This window comes from Panthera uncia, chromosome E1 (genome assembly GCF_023721935.1).
Source record: "Panthera uncia isolate 11264 chromosome E1, Puncia_PCG_1.0, whole genome shotgun sequence".
Taxonomy (NCBI): Eukaryota; Metazoa; Chordata; class Mammalia; order Carnivora; family Felidae; genus Panthera; species Panthera uncia.
In genome coordinates, this window is record NC_064814.1 from 25,525,296 (window position 1) to 25,550,354 (window position 25,059).

General features: G+C 38.1%; 1 protein-coding gene and 1 non-coding gene across 3 annotated transcripts in view; one reads left to right on the forward strand and one right to left on the reverse strand.

Annotated features, from left to right (window-relative positions):
* Positions 1-25,059, reverse strand: part of SPAG9 (sperm associated antigen 9) — a 130,775-nt gene that overhangs the window by 91,987 nt on the left and 13,729 nt on the right. For both annotated transcript variants that reach the window (XM_049637711.1, XM_049637710.1), the window contains exon 2: positions 5,526-5,646. In XM_049637711.1, coding sequence (XP_049493668.1) covers positions 5,526-5,646 — 121 coding nt within the window. The remainder of the gene's footprint in view (positions 1-5,525; positions 5,647-25,059) is intronic.
* LOC125927795 (U6 spliceosomal RNA) lies at positions 16,526-16,626 on the forward strand. Its single transcript, XR_007459470.1, has one exon. It is a non-coding gene; the product is annotated as a U6 spliceosomal RNA (small nuclear RNA).

The following is a 25,059-nucleotide window of genomic DNA, read 5'->3' on the forward strand; positions in this document are numbered from 1 at the left end:
ATAGGTTTGTATTCAAAGGAAGGAAGACCAGATTCAGAGAATACTTCCTAAGTAGCTTAAAATCACTGCCATCATCTCCACAGTTCAAGGGAAAGTCACCTGTTATAAATTCAAGGAGCTTAAGGGAAACAGTTTTCTCAAGAGAGAATCAAACAAAAAATGATTCCATATCAGCTCTGTGTGTTAATGTTGCAAATAATGAGTCAAAGTCATAAGTTATGATGAACAAAATGAAATATGCTAGTAAACCTTACTTCTCCAATTCTGTTCATATTAAAAATGACCAAACACTATTATAAATCAAGAACCACTAAAATATTCCTCTTCCTTGCCCTGCTTCCTTAAATATATTCTAAGAAAATTACCAAAAGATAAAGAACCCTATTGGTTTGAAAAAATATTTACTCCAATATGATTCACTACACTGGAAAAAGTGTCCAACTAGCCAACAGAAATTTGTTTTAGTTTACCTGTATTTATTTTTACCATGATTCATTCTTTCATTCCACAAAGGATTTGAGATAGCTTATAAGAACATATCCTAACAATTCATTGTAAGTGTGTAAAATACAGATTAAAAAAAAAAAAAAAAGAAAGAAACAATTTAAAAATGCCAACCAGGTAAGGTCCAACAAACTAGTCCTTATGGTTGCACTTCTAAGTTTGTTCTGAGTTTCCAGAAGCCAAGGTAAAAAAACAAAGTGGCCATTAAATGATGCTCACTAGAATAAAGGAGAAAACATAGTTCTCCAGAGAAAACAAGAATTGATAATAGATGGCATAGCTTCCGGATGATGGGTGTAGGCACATATTTAAAAAAGAATAAAGATTATACAAGAGAAACATGACAGAGTTAAGGAAAAGATACAAAGTTATACATACACTCTAACTGAAGTGATATAAAAACATAGCACATGTGGGAAAAGACTAGATGGTCACATACAGCCCTTCCCCCCACGATATGGAGTTCTTTGACTGCAATGACCATATTACATTCTTCTGTACCACAAACATACTCTTCTGTACCAAGCTAAATGCCAGGCATACAGTAGTATGATATTTTAAACTATCTATATTTACTTGGCTCATTTAAGGTAATATTTGGCTTACAAGACAGAAGTACTCAATATACAAAAGAACTAACGAATATAAAGTATTTTGTGATGAAGAACCCATTATGCCACATCTTGAATAGCAAGGCTGATTATAGACTCCTTGCATAGTTGTCAAGAACTGACAGGCCTTTCTCAACCCACAATTTCATTTTTCCACTCCATATATGTTTCTGATTCTTCCTTAAGGCTCACAAGACATTAACTACAAAGAAGCATTATTGTTACTCCCAGATAAGAAATCATATAAAGTGGCATTTTAAAAAATGCTTTATTCATGTTGGAAAAACCAAAACATATCCTACATAGTTCAAATTTTGAAAAGAGAGCAACTAGAAATCTCCAAAATTAAACATGACCACAAAACTGTAACAAAATTTTTATAGACTCAACTTCTCAACATTGTGAAATCATACCACAACCTGAGAGATTCCATGCTATCAAAAGCCGTAAAGTATGTCCTTTAATTCAGTTCCTATTTCTTGATGTTTTCTTGCTTCTCAACAGCAAGTGACTACAACCAAAATTTCCCCTTTTAATACATGAAGTAATCTTCAAAGCAGAACTTGGGACTTTCATTGTGGCTACTTTTTAAAGAGGATATGTGTCCTAAAACATATTAATCACAAGTGACAGAGAGTCTCTAAAATTAAAGACTCTTAACATACAAATATAAACATAGAAATTAGACAAGATACTGCTATCATATTGCACGCAAAAAATGGCACTAAACAAAAAATTGCACCCATCCCTCCTCTATTATAAATATCATTATCAGTAATTTCTGTGGCCTTAAGTTTTTATTACAGATGTTAGAAACACAAAAAATACACTCAAAACTGAAAGTTTAAGACAATACAAATATATATTGCATTACAGTAACTGTAACAATCACGATATATTCTTTTAAAAAACTGATAAGATTAAGTAGTCTGGATATTCTGTCGCCTATCATACAAAAAAGTATTCATATACTCTTTTACGTACACTGGTTTACATTTTTTTCATCTTTTTTTTTTTTAAGTTTATTTATTTTGACAGAGAGAGATGCACGAGTGAGGTGGGGGCACAGAGAGATGGAGAGAGAGAATCCCAAGCAGGCTCCATGCCATCAGTGCAGGGCCCAACAGAGGGCTCAATCTTGTGAACCATGAGATCATGACCTGAGCCAAAATCAAGGGTCGGACGCTTAACCGACTGAGCCAGCCAGGCACCTGTTTTCATCTTTTAAAAAACATATTTCCCATCCTGGTTTTCCAAAAGGGTAGGGAACTGGTGATACTTAAAGATTATCTCCTATCAGAGATCTAGGCCAAAGCCTACAAACTTTAAGTTATAAGATGAATACATTCTTAGGATCTCACATATCACATGGTGACTACAGTTAATAATATTGCAGTATATATTTGGATTTTTAAGAGACTAAATCTTAAGCATTCTCACCACAAAAATTAAAATTAAAAAAAACATAATTCTCAGGTGACGGATTTGTTAACTTGATTGTGAGAGTCCTTTTATAACGTATATGTATATCAAGTTGTCACACTGCACCCTTGAAATATATACCATCTTATTTGTCAATTACATCTCAGTAAGTCGGGAAGGGTAAAAATATAAATGAAAAGATTACCTCCTACCACCACCTTTTTTAAAAATAAGGAGCTTTGACTCATTTAGAGATCAGAGGGAGAGAAAAACTAAGAGCGTAAAATGAAAAAACATTCAAATTATTTTCCTTCCCTAATTTTTTTCAGATATTTAAATGTGGTTAAATAAAGTCTTGGAAGAAAATTTTAAAATACACTAAGATTTCATATTATGCCCCGTTAAAGCTTAAAGAAAAAACAGAAGGAAGAGAGAAGAAAGCAACCAGATGCAAAAGAAAAATATTCCAAGATATCAAAGGAAAAGGGAGGAGACAAGCATTAATAAAACACGACTCATTAAAGCCTCAGCTCACAAGCCAAGAAATCTAGTGTTACAAGCTTTGTGCATCTGAACGGTCAATTTTGATTAACCACAGTTACAAGTTCTTTTTAACTGTTATTTAAACACCAAGATTTATTTCAAACTGGGATAAACTCCCAGGGAGAGAATTTCTTGGTGGGATATTACATTATTAACAAAATTAAATAAAAAGTTTCAGATTAAATTTAGCTCAAAGACCACATCTACTTGGAAGAATTTCTTCATCAATTGCCTAGAGAATTAGCAATTATTTTTTAAATGATACCTTATTTTTTTAATTACTTTAAATTAAGATGGAAAACACTAGTAATCAGTACTTCTCAGAGAGAAATGAGAAGAAAGATACCACCCAGCATGACAATTCCAAAAAAGTTGTATATGATTCACTGGACTGGATAACAAATCTTAATTAAGAGATTGCTTATTTTGTTTATATTTACTAGAAAGGAACAGGAAGCAGGTTTCTGAAATTTTAGTAATTAAAGGGATAAAGTGTATGTGAAAAAAATTAGTAATTTATGCCAATTAGGTACTTTTGTGAAAAAAGTAGCAGTATTTCCTTTGAACGTAAGAAAAATGCTTCAGGGGAATTCTTCCTATAATATCTCCCTTATCATTCGAACAGATTACTTACTGTATAAAAGGATTCTAGACAAGAAGTTCCTTTCTAGGTCTTAATCCAAAATTTGGAACTCTTCAGGAATCAAGAGGAAAATACAGTAAGTAGAACAATGAGGTTGTCAACTGTGCCTTTAGTGTCTGGTTCTAAAATACAATACAATCTCTGATATAAAACACAATCAAGTTAGGATTAAAATATTATCTCAACAGCTAATTTTTCTTCTTCTTTAAATAGAGAATGCTCAACTCTTGAAATGTACCAAAAGCTTGCGACTGCCACAAGACTGTTTCTCTAGAGGAGTGGTACTCAGCAATGTGACTCCAGTAATATATTTATTAGTGTATGCACTGTGGAGTCCATCATGCAGCTCTCTAAGACCTTAAATTCCTGAAATAATTTATTCCATTCCATTCTATTGCATTCCAATCCATTCCAATCCATTCCAATTCATTCCAATCCATTCTTTTCTATTCTAAGAAGGCTCTACATGCAACCTGGGGCTTGAACTCACAACTGGCTTACAAGAGCCAGTCTTGATCACACTCTGAGCCAGTCAGGCGCCTACCCCGCTTAAATTTCTATAGTGGAATCACAGAAGTCATTCGATACATTCAATGTGAAAAAAGGAAAAGATAGGGCCCTCTAGGTATCTACAAGCCTAAAAGTACAAAGAGAAGACATATGGCTCATTTTGTCTCACTGTATTTGGCTTCTGTAACCAAACATCCACTGGCTCCCTTCTATGACATCTGCTTAATAGCCATGTCAGTTCTCCTTGAATTCTACAATGATTGAACTCCAGATTCCAAGTGATTCAAGATTTAGCTCTATTAGGCCATTCCAGAATGCTAGAAGAAGCAGTCAGTTATCACACTCCAAGCCTGGTAGTCAGTGAGGTTTAGCCACCACGAATTCCTGTCCTTGACAGCAGGTGTCACTATGTAGCCTTAATGGTTGATGTAGGAAGAACTATGGGCCACCTCTCACTCCCAAGGATTCTGAGAGTTTACAGTGCTGGGAGGGAAAACTGGAGAGCTCCTCTGCCTGCCCAAATCAAACACGAAAATAGGCCATGAAGTTTCTCCCCATTTCTTTTTCTAATTTTGACTTAATTAGGTCCACTTTCATTAGCCAAAAAGAGAAATCATCCTCGGAGTTTGAAACAATAGTTATTTTTAAATCAAAAATAAGATAAAATTGTACTTAAAAATGAAATAATTCTGAAAAATGATATTCTGTTCCTTTAAACTCCCTCGGTTTTCCACTAGAAAAAAACGAAATGAAGAAGTCAGTATTTTTTTTTTTAAGTAAACTCTGTGCCCGAAGTGGAGCCTGAACTCACGACCCCGAGATTAAGAGTCACATGCCCTACCAAGTCAGCCAGATGCCCCCAGAAGTCAGTAATTCTATTACACACACTTCAGAGCTAGAGTTTTTGTCACATTTTTAAATTTCAAAGCAATACAGAAAGCAATGGCACTTTGTGTAATTGATCAAAATCAGAAGAAATGATCCACATGCACACACATCAGAATCCTGAATAATGGATATAGTATAATGTTAACCACCAACAAAGTCTCAGAGCTAAATTGAAGAAGAGAGTCTTAAATGTATCTTTGATTTAGTCATTTCTGTAGACATCAGTACCATGTGAAAATGTGAACAAAAAAGGACTAAGCCTAGCTTCCAGGTCTCACTCTTCAGCCTGGGATGACAATTCCAAGCATATACTTGGAACACCAGTCAAATGTCAAGATGAGTCATTGCACTATTAGAGCCCACTCTTTAATGTGCAATTACAGAGGAGAAGTATTTTTACTTACTCTGGTCAGCATAGTTTTTTGCTTTGAGTTCAAGTTGTCTTGTTTGAGATTCTAAAGATTCCACTCGGGTCTGTAAATCCTTTTTTTCCTGTTCTTGAGAGTCTTCAAATTCAATGAATTTCTAATAGAAAAAGAAAAGTATTATTTTCATTAGAGAAATGAAAATTTTTTAACATTATCAATTCCTGTGTTTCTTGGTATCAAGAATCACAATTAGGCATTAACTACCCAGAAAGATCTCAGAATCAGGAACTTAGGTTGATTTTTAGTTTCTCTATAAAAACATCCAAATATAGAAGGAAAAAGATGACACAGTAGTTTATGAAGTGCTTCTACTTCATATCATTGGCATTCCAAAGAAAATACACACATCCTACTCCAAATTTATGAATACTTTAACTAGCATATTTGCATATTCATGAGTTAAAGACAATTTTTTACATATTGCTGTACAGAACATGTGCAACAAATGGAGAACTATAGAATGATGATGGGTCAATAAATATTTGTTCAATTGTTTAATGATTCTAGATTACCTGAACTATGGAGTTTAAATTCCTGAGAAAAAGAGCACTCACTAGAAATAACTTCACCAAAACTTCAATTTACTGAAACTGTTCTTGTCAAGAAGATTATCACTAAATCTCAGTCTCTTCATCTTAATTCTTCTATCAGTATCATTTGACATCTGATCACTCGCTCCTTAAAACTTTTTTTTTTTTTTTTTTTTTTTTTAATTTGGCTTCCAGGACTTTGTTTTCCTTCTACTTTACTGGTGGTTCCTTCTTGGTCTTCTTTGTTGGTTCTTTCTGTTCTCCCCAATTTCTTAACATTCACAAGGTCAGTCCTTGGATAACTTTTTCTCTTCATTGTTTACTCTTATTCTCTGATGATCTCATCCAGTTCCATGGCTAACTATACTAACTATATGCTGACAACCTCCAAATTTCTAGTCCAGTCTCTAGCCTAGACCTCAATTCCAGATTTACATGTCCAACTGCCTACTGAACAACTTCATCTGAATGTCTAATAAGCATCTTAACCTCAACATGTCAAAGCTTGCTCCTCTTGGTGCTAGCTAGCTCATTTAATTACTGTGGTCAATTGTTCAGGCTCAAAACTTGAGTCAGCTTTGAGTCTTCTCTTTCTCTAACACCTCATATCCAATCCATTAGCAAATCTACCTTCAGATCCAACTACTTTTCATCATCACCACCATCAGCGTGGTCTGTGCTACCATTATCTATTGCCTGGATTAAGGCCACAGTAACTGCCTCCTAGCCAATGTCCTTACTTCCACCATTGCCCCTACAACACATTCTCAACACAGTAGTGAGAGTGAACCTTTAACAAGTAAGTCAGATGGGGCGCCTGGCTGGCTCAGTTGGTAGAGCATTCAACTCTTGATTTCAGGGTCTTGAGTTCAAGCCCCATGTTGGGTGTAGAGATTACTTTACGAAACGAATAAATACTTTTAAAAAAAGGGGGGTAAGTCAGATCACTTTACTCCTCTGCTCAAAATCCTCAGATTACTTACGTTCTACCAAAATCTTTACCATAGCTTCCCATGACCAACACAATCTACATCATCCTCTTCTACTCTTCTTCTCCCCACCCCACCTCCCTCACAGTCTAGTTCAAGCTTCCCTGAAGAACCTTTGCAGTTGCTTGCTACAGTCTGGAATCTCTTCCTCCACATATCCAATTGGCTTGCTTCCTCCTCACCTCCTTAACATCTTTGTTCAAATGTCACCTTCTTACTAAGATTTCCATGTGGTATTTAAAACTGCAGTTACCCAGTCCCTACTTACCTCTCTGCTTTTCTTCTCTCCAGCATTTACTCTCATCTAACATACTATAAATTTCGGCAATTATTTATTATCTGCTTTGTCTCACTAGAATGTAGACTCCATGAGGGTAGGGATTTTTGTTTTGTTTGCTGTTGTATTCCCGGTACAAAGAATGATGACAGCTCAAATATTTGTTAAAGAAATGAATGAATAAACAAATTTTTAAAAAACTTTCAGAGTAAAAAACTGAAGCCCCTATAGAAAAATATAGAGTTCACAAGAAAACTTAGATATCACTAAATACACCCTAGTTTTAATATGAAATTTCTTGTTCATTACTTGCTTTATCTGTCCTGAAACTTTTCAGTCACTATAGTGGACACTGTTTTTTGTCTGCACACATTGCCCTCCTTTGTAACTTCTCTCCAGTTCCACGCTAACTCTATTCAGTCCATATAATTTAATTGGTGAGGACTACATCTCCCTAGAGGTGGGCATATGACTTGAGCCAGACAGGTCATTCTCCAGGGTACCTGCCAGTTATTAGAAAGAATATTACCTCTTTTCCTCTGGAATCACAAACTCTTAAGAATTTATTAGCAGGCTTAAGCTGCAGAGGGACATCTTTTTTCCAACATATGGAAAGAACGAGCCTGAGAAATGAAGCCAATATAAAGAAAAACAAAGAGCAAGGAGGAATAAAATCCTAATCAAAGGTACTATTTGAGTCCTAGATTCAGTAGTTCTTGGAGCCAGCACTTTCCAGTCGTTTTTATTTTTTCAGTTACATAACCCAATGCATTCCTATTTTACATAAGCTTATTTGAGATGGTTTCTAGCATAAGAAACTGAAAGAACCCTAACATACTCATCTATTTTCCCTCAAGAGCCATTTGATTTCCTTATATTAGAGAACATTTTCCTGATCTTTGGACGTTTGAAACCTATAACCTCGGAAACATTGGTTCTTAATCATCCAGAGGTCCACAGACCCATTTGGTAATTTGATATATCCATGAACCATGTTTCCCCAGAAAAAATGCCTGCATCCAACCCGAGTTCTGCCTATTTTTTCTCAGAGACTCAAGGAGCCCTTAAGTCCTTCCACAAACCACACATTTAGCACCCATGCCCTATACATTTTATTAACATATTCCATATTTGTGAGGCTTCTGGGAAGCCTCAAACCACCATTGTTTACTTTTCCAGAATACTAACCCAAAGATGACCCTAAGTAAAAGGGGTAAAAGTTTCAGTAAATGTAAGACAAGAGGCAACTGGACAAATCATTCATTCATTCATTCAAAAAATGTCTCCTATCTACTCTGTGCAGGGCACATGGAACATGACTGTGATTACCACACTATCCCTGCCTTCAGAACTGGCTACAAACTGAATGCAAACAGGAGATATAAAGGTTATGTTGAACAGAAAATCAATAGCTATATAATAGGATGTTGCTGATGAAGTCTGTATAAATTATTTCAACATTTTGCCAGAGGATACAAGCAAAGACTAAGAATTAATAAGAAAAAGTAATTATTTTTTGGCCTGCTTTGAAAATGATGCTCCCATGGCTAACTGAACTGCTATATCTGGGTTAAGCAAGCAGAAATTTTAGGCTTCTTTTGTGCTATGGATAAAAGGCTGTTTTAAAGAACAGACAGTAGACCTGAAATCATTATTGCACTATATGCTAACTAATTTGGATGTAAATTTAAAAAAATAAAATAAAAAAAAAAAAACATGCAGTAGATGTTTACCAAGTAACATTTAAAATGATGTGCTACTGGGCACCTGGGTGGCTCAGTCGGTTAAGTGTCTGACTTTGGCTCAGGTCATGATCTTGCAGTTTGTGAGTTTGAGCCCCGCATCAGGCTCTGTGCTGACAGCTCAGAGCCTGGAGCCTGCTTCAGATTCTGTGTCTCCTCCTCCCTCTGCCTCTCCCATGCTCATGCTCTGTCTCTCCCTGTCTCTCAATAATAAATAAATGTTAAGAAAAAAATTTTTAATGACGTGCTACTGAACTTCTAACAAAAATCTTTACCACTAACAGATTGGTAGTTGCCAGGAGCAGGGGGTAGGGGTAGGGGAAAATGGTGAAGGTGGTCAAAGGGCACAAACTTCAGTTACAAGATGAGTAAGTTCTGGGGATGTAATGTACAGAATGGTGATTATAGATAACACCACTGAACTATACATTTGAAAGTCACTAAAAGAAGATTTTGTAAGTTCTCACCACAAAAACAAAAACTAATTATGTGACATGATATTAACTAACCTTACTTGTGGTAATCATTTTGCAATATATACATATCTCAAATCATTATAGGGTTGCCTGGGTGGCTCAGTGGGTTGGGCATCTGGCTCTTCGTTTCAGCTCAGGTCATGATCTCACGGTTGGTGGGATCGAGCTCCATGTCGGGCTCTGAGCTGACAGCTCAGAATCCTGCATAGGATTCTCTCCCCATCTCCCTGCTGCTCCCAGGCTCACCCTTGCTCTCTCTCTTAAAATAAATAAACATTTTTTTAAAACTCATTACACTGTACACCTTAACCTTCCACAATGTTATACATCAATTATTTCTCAATAAAGCTGGAAAAAAAAAAAAGGCCTTACTACTATTCTGCCTATTCAGAACCTCTGATAGAAGAAACATCATCATGAACACACAGCTTCATGTTTGCTTTGTTTCTTAGCGACCCAGTTTGGCTACAGAAGGGCATGAATAATCCATAACCGTTTAGCAGTCACTACACTACTATCTGCTTACTGTACAAGCATTATTTACACCTACCTAGATGATTCATGTTTCAATATTGTTCACATTTTTTTATGACTACTGAGGCTTTATATCTATATCACCTCAAGTAAATACAGCAAAGGAAAAAAAAAGAGATCCCCCCTCCCCCGCCCCAAAATGACGTGACAGTTCACGGACTGGCAGGGCTATGTATCTCCAAATGTAAATCTCTTGTTTCTGCAGTTTCCCTTCACGGGAAGGGACTGGCAAAAATGAAAATATTGCAAAGCAAATACATAATGCCAGTCCTTTCCTTCAAGCAAATTAAAACATAAACTTAGAGAGTACAAAACGAACTACCATCTCTCACAAGGGTGTATATGTTTGTTTTCTTTCTTATTCTAAACAGCAGATCCTAAATTAAGCTTTTTGGAATCATGAACTCCTTGGAGAATCTTATGAAAATAGATCCTTTCCTCAGGAAGACAAATATATGAAAGATAAAACTACGCAGACTTAGTGCATCTTCAAGGTCTACAAGAAATCAAGAATGATTTTCCACCATTTATAAAAATAGTCAATGTTGATTTCTTTTAAAATCATCTTTTAAAATTCTCTCTGTTCATAAAAGTCCCAATTTTAAATGTGTTATTATATCTTGGTTTGGAAATGTACATCTGCCACCCTCATTTAAAATACTAATGATGCGGGCAGGGGAGCGCCTGGGTGGCTCAGTCAGGTAAGCACCCGACTTCAGCTCAGGTCATGATCTCACGGTTTGTGAGTTCAAGCCCACATGGGGCTCTCTGCTGTCCTTGCCGAGCCCACTGTCTCTCTCTCTCTCTCTCTCTCTCTCTCTGCCCCTCCCCCACACTCGCGCACGCTCTCTCTCTCTCTCTCTCTCTCTCTCTCAAAAATAAAGAAACATTATAAACAAACGAACAAACAAACTGATTAAAAATTGAAAAAAAAAAAGAGAAGTATAAAATGGGGGACTAACTTGATACGAGAGACTATGGGAAAACCTTCCTGAGACATTTGAGCTGAGACCTGAAAGATAAATAAAAATTCATCAAGCAAAGAGAGGCTGAAAGAAACCAAGGGCATCCAGAATGGCCAAGCTCAAAGACAAGTTAAAGAGGATGGCTGGAGATGAGGCTGGGCAATTAAGGACCAAATCCTACAGGACCTTGCAGAATACTGGATCATATCAGAGATACTGAACTCCACTCCTCCTTTGGAAAGCTCAGTGTGAGACCATATGGGAAATTCAATGGAGGGAGCTGAGGGAGTTTGAGAGGAGAACCAGGGTGTGTAAAGGGAGAGAGACCAAAGGTCACCACAATAGTCCAAATGAGAGAGGATTATGAACAGTGGCAGGGAGAATGGAGACAAGGATGAATTCAAGATAATTTGTTGGAGGGAAAATATACACAATTGGTGACTGAAAGAACGTAAGGGAGAAGAGAGAAGGAAAAATGAGGAAAGAAGACCGATTTCCGGCTTAACCAATGATGGAGCTGGTGATATTGCTTATCTGAAATAAACAAAGCTACAATAGCCAAATTATGGAAACAGCCTCACTGTCCACCAATTGAAGAATGGATAAAGAAGATGTGGCATATATGTATACACTGGAATATTACTCAGCCATAAAAAAAGAATGAAATCTTGCCATCTGCAACAACATGGATGGAGGTAGAGAATATAATGCTCAGTGAAGTAAGTCAGAGAAAGACAAATACCATATGATTTTACTCATATGTGGAATTTGAGAAACAAAATGAGCAAAGGGAAAAAGAGAGAGAGGTAAACAAAGAAACAGACTTGGTAACACTTGTGATGAACACCGGGTCATGTATGGAAATGTCGAATCATTATATTGTACACCTGAAATTAATATTAAACTGTACATTAACTGGAATTTAAGTAAAAACTAAAACAGCAAAGGAAGTAGGTAAAAGTTAATATAATACAATTGATATATATTTTTTTAATGTTTATTTCTGAGAGACAGACAGAGCATGAGCGGGGGAGGAGTAGAGACAGAGGGAAACACAGAATCTGAAGCAGGCTCCAGGCTGTCACCACAGAGCCTGACTTGGGGCCCGAACACATGAACCGTGAGATCATGACCTGAGCTAAAGTCAGAGGCTTAACCAACTAAGTCACCAGGTGCCCGTAAAATTGATTTTTTTTTTAATTGATTAAAATCAAAAAATGCCCCTTGGGATTTTTATTTGTAAATAAGTTATCTCATTATTTGGAGTGTAACTAGCACAACCCACCTGCAGGTTAGCAATATGGATCACAGGCTTTAAAGAATGTATGAGAGCGGTGTTATTTTTCATATATTCTTTAAGGACTTTGTTATATGTAGTATGATCCTAAATTTATATACTGAAGGAATAAATAAGCAAAAGAAAAGATGTGGAAGCATATATTAAAATGCTCACAGTGGCTATTTAGCAGTGGTGGGATTAAAGGTGATTTTATCTTTTTTAATAGCCCTTATCCTTAAGTAGCCTAAAGTTGCATTGTTTGTTGGGGTTTTTTTCGTACAATAAATATGTATTATTTACATTATTTTAAAAGAATAAAGGAAAGTGGAAAAACGCATACTGAAGGCCTATACCTCCTCAATGGTAGTGAAGCTAAACATGAACCTTCATTTACATTTCAGCTTAGAAAGTTGCCAAATTAAACATTAATATTACCGCTTAACTAACCAAAAATGATTATGGGTGCTTTTCTAAATACAATTAATCAAAACCATACTCTGAAATAGGATACTGAGAGAGGAAAATCAGTGTGAAGGGAGAATTCCACTTTAATTATATACAGTTCATGCTATATGCCATGACCTTACACTAGATCTGTTGAAGTCGAAAGTTACAATACAGGGTGGAGTATGTCAGCACTAAGATATAGAAGTGTGGATCCATCCCAGAAAGACTCTAAAAAGAATGTAGAAAATAGATTCATTTTATAGATATCATTCTTTCCTATAAAGGTACTTACAAGAGAGTTCCAATTACAACTAGATTTCCTTTTATCAACCCAAATCTGCATCTAATGCTGTATTTTTACAGGTCTTGAGGCTTTATCCCAGCGGGAGACATTTTGAAGGAGGGGGCGGGGAAAGTAAGTACATGCTCAAAAACAAAGTAAATGGATACTAAAAAGAAGCCTATTGGCAGGGTGCCTGGGTGGCTCACTTCGATTAAGTGACTTTGACTCTGGTCATGATCTCAAGGTTCATAGGTTCGAGCCCTGTGTCGGGCTCTGTGCTGACAGCTCAGAGCCTGGAGCCTGCTTCAGATTCAGTCTCCCTCTCTCTCTGCCCCCTTCCCTGCTTGCACTCTGTCTCTCTCTGTCTCTTTCTCTCTCCCAAACATAAACAGTATATATTATTTTAAAAATAGAAGCCTATGGGCATTCATAATTGATTAAGTGTGACTTTACTTCTTGCCAGTGGAATAACTTCATGAAGCTGGTCTGCCTCCACTACATTTAGCAAATGCTGGGGTTAGGGCAATATCAAAATCAAGGCAGGAGAAGGGCAGTTTTTCAAATTACAAAAGCATCCAACCCTGGAAAACTCTAGCTACTCCCCTCCAGCACGGGAGTCTGTCAGAGCCACTCAGGTATGTTGCTGTGGAGTACACATCCCTCCCTTCACCCCTTTTTGTCTCCCTCTTTATGTCCTCTGTCACCAACACACTTCTTTAAAAAAGTGTGCAGTGGGGAGAGTAAGAGCCCATGCATACATGGCTTTTTTTTTTTAGCATGTATGATAAATCCCTCTTCACTAGATACCCTTTGCCCCTCTCAATTACTAATCAGCCAACAACACTGACATTAACTTCAGACACAACTCTCCTGAGACCAACTAGACACTGTTAAAAAAACAAAAACAAAAAACAAAACAAAACAAAAACTCCATAGACAATACAGACTTATGTTAGGATCTAAAAAGAATAAGCTTTGTGATGAAGCAAAATGGTTTCAAGTCCAGATGGCCTATAGGGGCTGTTTTTCTCCACTGTTGTGGAGAAAAAAACAAATGAATACTTTGAAAAGCTAAGCTCACAAAGTTTAAAAAAAAAAAAAAAAAAAAAAAACCCTAGGGACTGTTCCTAATTGGAGTAAAGATTCAAGAGCCAAAAAAAGAAAAGCCCTTTAAAATAGTAACTTTGAGGGGCGCCTGGGTGGCTCAGTTGGTTGAGTGATCGACGTCAGCTCAGGTCATGATCTCACAGGTCGTGAGTTCGAGCCCCACGTCGGGCTCTGTGCTGACAGCTCAGAGCCTGGGGCCTGCTTCAGATTCTGTCTCCCTCTCTCTCTGCCCTTCCCCCACTCATGCTCTGTCTCTCTCTGTCTCAGAAATAAATAAACATTTTAAAAAATATATTTGTTTGGGGTGCCTGGGTGGCTCAGTCAGTTGAGCGACTGACTTCAGCTCAGGTCATGATCTCGCAGTTCATGAGTTCGAGCCTCACGCTGGACTCTGGCTGACAGCTCAGAGCCTGGAGACTACAGCCTGCTTCAGATTCTGTCTCCCTCTCTCTCTCTGCTCCTCCCCTGCTTGCTCTCTCTCTCTCTCTCTCAAAAATAAAAATAAATAAAATAAAATAATTTTTAAAAACTATTTTTATGAGACAACTGAGAAATGTGTATACTGATTAAACATTAAATATTATTAAGAAATCATTTATTGGGCACCTGAGTGGCTCAGTTAGTTAAGCGTCCAACTCTTGATTTTGGTTCAGGTCATACATGAGCTCATGGTTTCTGAGACTGAGCCTCTCTCTGTCCTCTCCCCTGCCTCTCAAAATGAATAAATAAACTTTAAAAAAAAGAAATAATTTGGGACGCTTGGGTGGCTCCATCAGTTGAGTGTCCGACTTCGGCTCAGGTCATGATCTCACAGTTCGTGAGTTGGAGCCCCACGTCGGGCTCTGTGCTGAAAGCTCAGAGCCTGGAGCCTGCCCCTGCTCACGCTCTGTGTCTCTTTGTCTCTCAATAATAAATAAATGTTAAAAAATTAAAAAAAAATTTTTTTTAATCAAATAAGTATGTACAAAGGCACATGTACAAGAATATTCATTGAAGCACTATTTGTAATAACAGCTAAAAACTGGAAGGTAATTCAATGTCCATCAACAGATAGTGGATAAATACATTATGACAGAGGCATATGATGAAAACTATGTAATTAGAGAGCTGGGGTGAGGATGGGGCTAAAATGGGGGAAAAGTGGAAGTCTAAAAGAACTAGTAAAAGTTAGTAGTAACATCCCTAATACATCCCCAGTGCCATCCCAGAGCACCCAGGTGGTTCTTCTGTCCACCTACACAGGAAGTGTGTTTTCAGAATAAACTCAGTAAGAGAGATGCTAGACAAGGAAATACCGGTAACAAATAGGTGCCAAATGGAAAGAAATGAAGTAAGTAAAAATCTACATACCAAGTAGCAATACTGACCGTCCCCTTCCCATTCCTGCCCTCACCCAGATTCTCAAGTGACTCGGCTTCTCTACCACTCACTCCCCCTGAGAATATCTTTCCTTGGCAAAACTCAAATACCTCTGAGATATAAGACCATGGGATACTGAAATCTGGGTTCCCAATAGGCAATAAACTGCTTCCAGATACACAAAGCTTCTGGCCCTCCTTTTTTTAGTGCCTCACGCTTATAACATGAAGACATAATTAAGGGTTATCAGGCACTTGAAGCTCAAACCTGAAAAAGAGACCAAAACTATCAGAAAAAAAATGGGACTCTGAGGAAACAGACAAAACAGGGAACAAATGAAAACTATAATTAATATACTCAGAGACCAAAGAAAACTCACTGCATCCATGAAACCGGAACAGTATGCTATTTTTAGAAAGAGGTGGGGGCAGGGGAAGAACAAGAACAAGGAAGAGCTCTTAGAGATTATAAAAGTATGAACTGAAGAATAGAGCACTTTAGCCTATCTTCCGTGTACAAACTATACCTTAGGTAATTGAACAGTTGATAAGGGAGAAGTTCTCTTTTATAAGAAAATCAGGTAAAAATGCTGAAGGAATAACTGAGTTAGAATAGCACCATTTCCCAATCCTTAATGAAATAATAGGGAATATCCAGTCACCATTCAGATTTTCCTGGTTATCTCATGAATGTTCATAGCCAGGATCCAAAGTGCCTACGTTGCATTTGGATGATACATCTCTTAGGACTCTTAAAGTACAGATTCCCCACGCTCACTTCAGCAGCACACATAAAACAGAGAGATAGGGGGTGCCTGGGTGGCTCAGCCGGTTGAGCATCTGACTTCTGCTCTGGGATGATCTCACTGTCTTTGAGTTCGAGCCCCGCGTCGGGCTCTGTGCCGACAGCTCAGAGCCTAGAGCCTGCTTCAGATTCTGTGTCACCCTCTCTCTCTGCCCCTTCCCTGCTCATGTGCGTGCTCGCTCTCTCTCTCTCTCAAAAATAAAAATAAAATAGAAACATACAGAGAAAATTAGCATGGCTCTGTGCAAGGATGACACACAAATTTCTGAAGCATTCCATATATTTATGTTAACTGTACTGGAATTAAACTTTTTTTTAAATAAAATTGGGGCACCTGGGTGGCTCAGTTGGTTAAGCATCTAACTCTTGGTTTCAGCTCAGGTCATGATCTCACGGTTCATGAGATCAAGCCCCATATCAGGCTCTGCTGGCAGTACGGAGTCTGCTTGGGATCCTCTCCCTCCTTCCCTTTCTAATCTCCCCCTGCTCTCTCTTGCTCTCTCTCTCTCTCTCAAAATAAGTAAGTAAAACTTTAAAATAAAATTTAAAAATTAAGTACAGGGGCATCTCGGTGGCTCAGTCAGTTGAGCATCCAACTCTTGATTTCAGCTCAGGTCATGATCCCAGGGTCATGAGATCAAGCCCACCTTGGGCTCCACGTTGAGCATGGAGCCTGCTTGGGATTCTCTCACTCCCTCTGTCCCTTTCCCCTGCTCACACACTTTCTCTCTCTCTCTCTCTCTCTCTCTCTCTCTCTGTCTGTCTCAAAATAAAAAAAATTGGGGCACCTGGGTGGCTCAGTCAGTTAAGCTTCTGACTTCAGCTCAGGTCATGATCTCACGTTTAATGGGTTGGAGCCCCGTGTCGGGCTCTGTGCTGACAGCTTGGAGCCTGGAGCCTGCTTGGGATTCTGTGTCTCCCTCTCTCTCTGCCCCTCCCTCACTTGTATTCTGTCTCTCTCTCAAAAACAAACATTAAAAAAGAATTTAATAAAAATAAATAAAATTAAGATTAAAAATTAAGTACAGGTTCCCCAGTGACGATCATATAAGGGAATACTATAAAGCCACTGTAAAGTATAATTTTGATCTATCTAGTCATAGGTTGTTGCCAGTTATGAGTAAATGAAACTGAACAGGCAATTCACAGAAAAGGAACGGAGAATAAATCTAAGAAAATATGCTCAACCACACTAGTGATCTGAGAAAAGCAAATTAAAACAAAAGCTTGTTTCACAAATATTAGATTAGAAACTAAAGCCAAAAAGTCTGAGTGTGTCAAGTGTTGGCAGATACAGGAAAGTAACTCTTACACACTCCCAGTTGGAATATAAATCACTACACCCCATTGACAAGTTCTGTGGCCATACCTAGTTAAGTTTATAAATATTCTAAAATCTGGCAGCTTATTTTAAAGTATGTATCTTTGAGAAGCTCTTACATGTCCACTGAATGTTACTGCAACAGAGTTTGTAGTACATAATGTGGTAATATATAACATAGGAAATAACTCAGAACTTTCACCAATAGAAGGATGGATAATGGCATATGGCACATTCATATGATGGTATGCACAGCAGTTAAAACAAAAGAACTAGATATATATGTATGTATCATCATAGACAGGTTAAAAAAAAAACAATGAATAAACAAACTATAAAATTATATGAAAATGTAATAATATTTAGGGAAAAAATACTTATCCCAAAAAAATCCCAAAGCAATACGGCACATAATTTATAGATGATCTGTAGAAAATGTCTAAAAAAAAAAAAAGATAAAATATACACCAAATTCATAGGTCACCTTTATTTTCCTTCCAGTACCACTGCCCTTCCAGAAGGCAACTTTACCTTTGTCTTTAATGTTCTGTATTTTAAAAAAAGGTTTTTTTAATGTTTATTTATTTTTGAGAAGGATTGAGACAGAGCGTGAGCAGGAGAGGGGCAGAGAGAGAAGGAGACACAGAATCCCAAGCAGGCTCCAGACTGTGAGCTGTCAGCAGAGAGCCCGATGCGGGGTTCAAACTCAAGAACCGCAAAATCATGACCTGAGCGGAAGTCAAACACACAACCGACTGAACCAGCCAGGTGCCCCAATGTTCTGTATTTTTATTTATGATAAGTATCTTAAGTAAAAATAAACAGCTATGGGTGCCTGGGTGGCTCAGTCTGTTTAGCTTCCGACTTCAGCTCAGGTCATGATCTCACAGTTCAGGAGTTGGAGCCCTGCATTGGGCTCTCTGAGCCAAAATCAAGAGTCAGATGCTTGGGGCTCCTGGGTAGCTCAAGTCAGTTAAACGTCCAAATTTGGCTCAGGTCATGGTCTCACAGTTTGTGGGGTTGAGCCCCACGTCATGCTCCTTGCTGACAGCTTGGAGCCTGCTTCAGGTTCTGTCTCCCTCTCTTTCTGCCCCTCCCCCACTCACAGTGTCTCTCTCTCTCTCTCTCTCTCTCTCTCTCTCTCTCTTTCTCAAATGTAAATAACCTATTAGAATAAATAAGCTCAGCAGGATAAAAGATCGATATACAAAAATCAAGTGTGCTTCTAAACACTTTCAATGATCAGAAAATGAAATTAAGCTGCAATTCAGTCAGCAGTGCATCTGACTCTTGATCTTGGGGTCATGAGTTCAAGCCCCACGTTGGGGGTAGAGTTTACCTTTAAAATAATTTTTTTTTTTAATGAAATTAAGGAAACAATTCCATTTACGATTGTATCAAAAAGAACTAAATGCCTAGACATAAATTTAACAAAAAAAATGTAAAACTTTTATTCTAACAACAACAAAACATTGTTGAAAGAAACAAAATTTAAATAAATGGAAAGCCATCCCATGTTCGTGAATCAGGAGACCTAATATTGGTAAGATGACAATAGTCCTCAAACTGACCTACAAATTCAACAAAGTCCCTATGAAAATCCAAGCTGCTCCTTTGCAGAAATTGACAAACTGACCCTAAAATTCATATGGAAATTAGGGGGACCCAGAATAACCAAAGTAATCTTTATTTTTGTTTTGTTTTGCTTTTACCAAAGTAATCTTAAAAAAAAACACAATTGGAGGACATGCTCCTCAATTTCAAAACTTATTACAAAATGACAGTAACCAGGGCCCCTGGGTGGCTCAGTTGGTTAAGTGGTCAACTTCAGCTCAGGTCCTGATCTTACTGCTCGTGGGTGGGTTCGAGCCCCGTGTCAGGTTCTGTGTCTACAGCTCAGAGCCTGGAGCCTGCTTCAGACTCTGTGTCTCCCTCTCTCTCTGCCCCTCCCCCGCTCACACTCTGTCTCTCTCAAAAATAAATAAGCATTAAAAAAAAAAAAAAATGACAGTAACCACAACAGGGTGGTATTGGCTTAAGGACAGATATATAGATCAAAAGGCTAAAATTAAGAGTCCAGAAATAAACCCTCAGATTTATGGTCAATTGTATTTCAACAAGGGTATCAAGAAAATTCAATGGGAAAAGAACAGTCTCATCAACAAATGCCACTGGGGAACTGAATTTCCACATGCAAAGGAATTAATTTGAACTCCACATATAAAAAGTAACTCAATGGGGCACTGGATTTCAGCTCAGGTCATGATCTCATGGTCATGAGATCGAGCTCCCTGTGGGCTCTTGGGATTCTCTCTCTGCCCCTCCCCCATTCATTTTCTCTCTCCTTCCCTCTCTCTCTCTCTCTCTCTCTCTCCCCCCCCCCCTTTCTCTTTCAAAATAAATAACTCAAAGGCCAACTGGCTGGCTCGGAATAGCATCCAGCTCTTGGGTCTCAGGGTCGTGAGTTTGAGCCCCACGTTTCAAACAGAAACTGGAACCCTTTGCCAGGGTTTCTGGAGAGATTGGTCCATATATCCATTCAGATTACTGTTAATTTAGGGGCGCCTGGCTGGCTCAGTCCAAAGGGAGTGCGGCTCTTGATTTCAGGGTCATGAATTCAAGCCCCACATTGGGTGAAGAAATTACTTAAATAAACTTAGAAAAAAATAAAGTAAAAAAAAAAAAAAAAAAAAGTAAAAAGACAACCTACAGAATGGGAGAAAATATTAGCAAGTTATATATCTGATAAGAGACTTGTATATACATATAATGGAACATTATTCAGCCTTAAAAAGGAATGAAATTAGGATACATATTACAGAGGGATGAGCCCTAAAAACATGTTAAGTGAAATGAGTCAGACACAAAAGGGCAAATATTTCCATTTACACCAAGTACCTAAAGTAGTCAAATTCGTAAGAATAGAAAACAGAACGATAGTTGCCAGTGGCGAGAAGGGAGAACCAGGAACTACAGTTTCGTTGGTATGGAGTTTCAATTTCAGATGATGAAAAAGTTCTAGAGATGGAAGGAGCTTCCAGTTGCACAATAGGAATGTATTTAATACCACTGAATTATGCACTTAAAAGTGGTTAAAATGATAAATTTTATGTTGTGTATATTTTATCACAATAAAAATTTTTAAGGAAAAAATATGTTGACAACTAGATAAAGTGAAATTTTCACAGAAAAAATCAGGTTAATCTAATTAAATACATGCAGTCTGTTGAGGGAACAAAAATTTTCTTTTTTAAAAAATGTTTATGTTTCTTGAGAGAGAGACAGAGCCAGCAGGAAAGAGGCAGAAAGAGAGGGAAACAGAGAATCCCAAGCAGGCTCTGAGCTGTCAGCACAGAGCCCAATGTGGGGCTTGAACCCACAAACTGTGAGATCATGACCTGAGCCAAAATCAAGAATCAGACACTTAACCAAGTGAGCCACCCAGGCGCCCCAGAAATGAAAATTTTCAAAGTCAACAATATTAATACTATCAGTTGATTAGTATCACTAAGAAATGAAGTAGTCTTCATAACCATATTATTAAGAAAAAGCTGAAACACCAAAACATTTCTATCACAACTATCTTACTTTTTTTAAGCATATTCATTTATTTTTTGAGACAAAGAACACATGAGTGGGAGAAAGAGAGGGAGAGATAGAATTCCAAGCAGGCTTTGCACTGTCCATGCAGAGCCTGACTCGGGGCTCGATCCCACAAACCATGAGATCACAACCTGAGCCGAAATCAAGAGTTGGACACTTGGGGCACCTGGGTGGCTCGGTCGGCTGTTTGTCTTGACTCTTGGTTTCAGCTCAGGTCGTGATCTCATAGTTTCATGAGTTTGAGCCCCACGTCAGTCTCTGCATGGAGCCTGCTTGGGATTTTGTACCCCCCTTTCTCTGCAAACCGCCCCCCCCCCACAATGGTGCTGTCACTGTCTTCTCAAAATAAATAAATAAACTTAAAAAAAAAAAAAAAAAGAGTTGGGACACTTAACTGACTGAGCCACCCAGGGGGCCGCCTATTGATGAGGGAGCATAAGACAAGCTGAGGCCCAAGCACAAGCTAGCATTACCCACCTCCCACCAGGTGGGGTATGTGTGACATTACTCAGGCACTCCAGGCTGCCCAAGGACAAAGGAAACAACAGAAAACAAATGGTTAAACTGATAGAGTCTCAGTATACAAATATCTTAGTAAATGACAAGAAAAAGGCAATCTTACCAATAGCCCAATCTCCAGAAACCTATAGACTCAGTTTCCTGGAGCCTCAGTATCACCCTCCCCTCCATAGTGATGTGGGGAACAAAGGCAAGAAGGAACTGGCAGACAAAATTAAGTTTCCTTATAACTTGCAGCCCACTGACAAATACTTAAGGCAGGCAGAGTGAAACATTTCTCCAGGAACTCCCTACTACCTTAATGTTAATGCTTTGCTAGACATAAAAACAACCTTGGCTTGACAATAGCCAGGCCTCCAGAAATCAGTGCATCTTGAGCATATGAAAATCTCTTTGGAAACTTCCCTTTTGACTTTACCTCCCCGAGCTCCACAGTATTTGGGGAGCCACTCTTCACCACTCCATTGCAGCTCTTTCTGCCCTTGTGTCCTGTTCCATGCTTTAATAAAATCACCTTTTTGCACCAACGACTTCTTCAAGAATTCTTTCTTGGCCATCAGCTCTGAACCCCACCATCATCCCAAAACCTTATCACCTATCACATATTTCAATTAAAAATGTTTCTAGAATTTGTTACAGAAAATAAAATAAAATGTAAGAGGTTTCTCCACCAACAGAAAAAAGTTTCTAGAGTTTCATATATACTTACCTCCTTGAAAGAAGCATATCAAATAAAATGTAACCTTATGTTGATAAGAAGCATCATTATGAATCACCGTGAATCATGATTATAAGCCATACTGTATTATAGTAAGTAATGCCTTCCAGATAAAAACCCAAATTTGACAATACCTGTCCCTTAATTTCTGACTCTTGATTATGTTAAACCTCAATTCTTGCTACCCCTATATGGCATAAGTACTAGTACATTCTTTTAAAGAACATATGGAAAACTAATATTTACTACTTAAATATACCAAAAAAATAAATGTCAGGTTTTGTAGTTTTCTGAATATGTTACACACTTTAAACCTCTCAGAGTTTTTTTTTGTTCAAAGATTTTATTTTTAAGTAATCTCTACACCGAACATGGGGCTCAAACTCACGACCCTGAGATCAAGAGTCGCATGCTCCACTACCTGAGCCAACCAGGTGCCCCAAGCCTCTCATGCTTTGGATCTGTGACACATAACCCAGTTAAATGCCACCCTGTCTCTGTGAAAGCTATCCCTCAGGTTGTTAGGCTTTTAGCATCTCGTATAAACAGGACTTGTTTAAAATGCTTACGTAAAGCTGCCCTACTTATTTACATTAGCCTTCCCACCAGACTATGAGCTCCTCGATGGCAAGACCCTAGACTATTCATTCTTGTACCTCACATCTGGGCACAAAGTGTTTAATTAACATCTCTTTTACAAATGAGTAAATGAGAAGGATGGATAGGTAGGTTGGTATCAGACATCCAGGTAACATTTAGTACTTAACCAAATGCCTAGAGCTTTGAAAAGCTCATTTTTCTTGTATAATCCTCACAATATTCCTGTAAGGAAGTTACTATTATTATCCTTATTTACAATTAAGAAATTGAGGTTTGGCATTAAGAAACCTGTCCATCCTTACAGAGTTAGAATGTAACAGAGCCAGGACTTGAACTAAGGCAATCTGACCCCACTGCCCTTGCCCCTGACCAGGGCACCTTTTTTCAAGTGTATTTATTTATTTAAGAGAAAGAGAGCGCACACAAGTTGGGGAGGAGCAGAGAGGAAGAGAGAATTCCGAGCAGGTTCCCCACCACCAGTGGAGAGCCCCATACAGGGCTCAAACCCACCAACCACAAGATTATGACCTGAGCCAAAGTTGGACGCTTAACTGACTAAGCCACCTAGGCATCCCTCTAATAGATACTCTGTTAATTTGCTGTTTACAACCTGGTGAGGGCTAAGAAACTATTTTATTTAAAATAAAGATACTATGAAAAAATAATAATAAAATAAAATAAAATAAAATAAAATAAAATAAGGATACTATGGGGGCACCTGGGTAGTTCAGTAGGTTAAGCATCATCAGACTTCAGATCAGGTTATGATCTCCTGGCTCTGAGTTCGAGCCTGGTGTTGGGTTCTGTGCTGACACCTCAGAGCTCAGAGCCTGGAGCCTGCTTCAGATTGTGTCTCCCTCTCTCTCTGCCCCCTCCTCTGCGCACACTCTGTAGCTCTCTCTCTCAAAAATAAACAAACATTAAAAAAAATTTTTTTGATAAATAACAAAAAAATAAAATAAGGATACTATCAACAAGTACTTTGCCTTTAAATGTTTATTCAGGAGGCCAAGATCATGAACTTTATTACACAGACTTTGAGATAGTCATTTTAGCTTTTCAGAAATCTTTGTTCACTTCCTGGCCCTCAGCTAGCTTTGAGGTGGTTAACAACTGAGTAAATTACTAGATGAATTCCTATCCTAGTATAAAAGTATTCTTTAAAGATTTAAAACTGAACAGAGCCACAAATACGTGGGTAATTTCTGTCAAATGTTTCCCAAATCATATCAAACAAGTTCAAGTAGACTATTTTCATAGTAGAACCATAGACAAACAATAGCCTTTTGAAAAAGTTACCCTTCTGGTTTTACAAAAGCCTGTTTACTTGATTCCACACTTCTATGCAACCTGTTGAATTTTTTAAGAGGTATTTGTTTACAAATAGGTAGCAGTAACAAAAAATGAGGCTAGGGCAACAGGTAACCGAAAGAAAATTCAAATTGAGGATTTGATCACTGAAATTAGAAATTTTACAGGCACCTGGGCGGCTCAGTAGATTGAGTGTCTAACTTCAGCTCGGGTCATGATTTTGCAATTCGTGGGTTTGGCCTACGTCAGGCTTGCTGCTGTCAGCACAGAGCCCACTTCAGATCCTCTGTCCCCCTCTTTCTCTGCCCCTCCCCCACTCATGCTCGCTCTCTCAAAAATAAATTTTAAAAACATTTAAAGTTTCTCCTTCTGACCCTCCCCCTCCCCAGCTTGCACACACGTGCTCTCTCTAAAATTAAAAAAAATTATAAACTTTATTTATACCATAATAGCCTAGCAGATGCTTTTAACCAATATGTTTCAATGCCCAAGAAATAGAATATTCATGGGGCCCTTGGGTGGCTCAGACAGTTGAGCGTCCGACTTTGACTCAGGTCATGATCGCAAGGTTGGTGGGTTCAAGCCCCACTCTGGGCTTTGTGCTGACAGCTCAGAGCCTGGAGTCTGCTTCAAGATTCTATGTCTC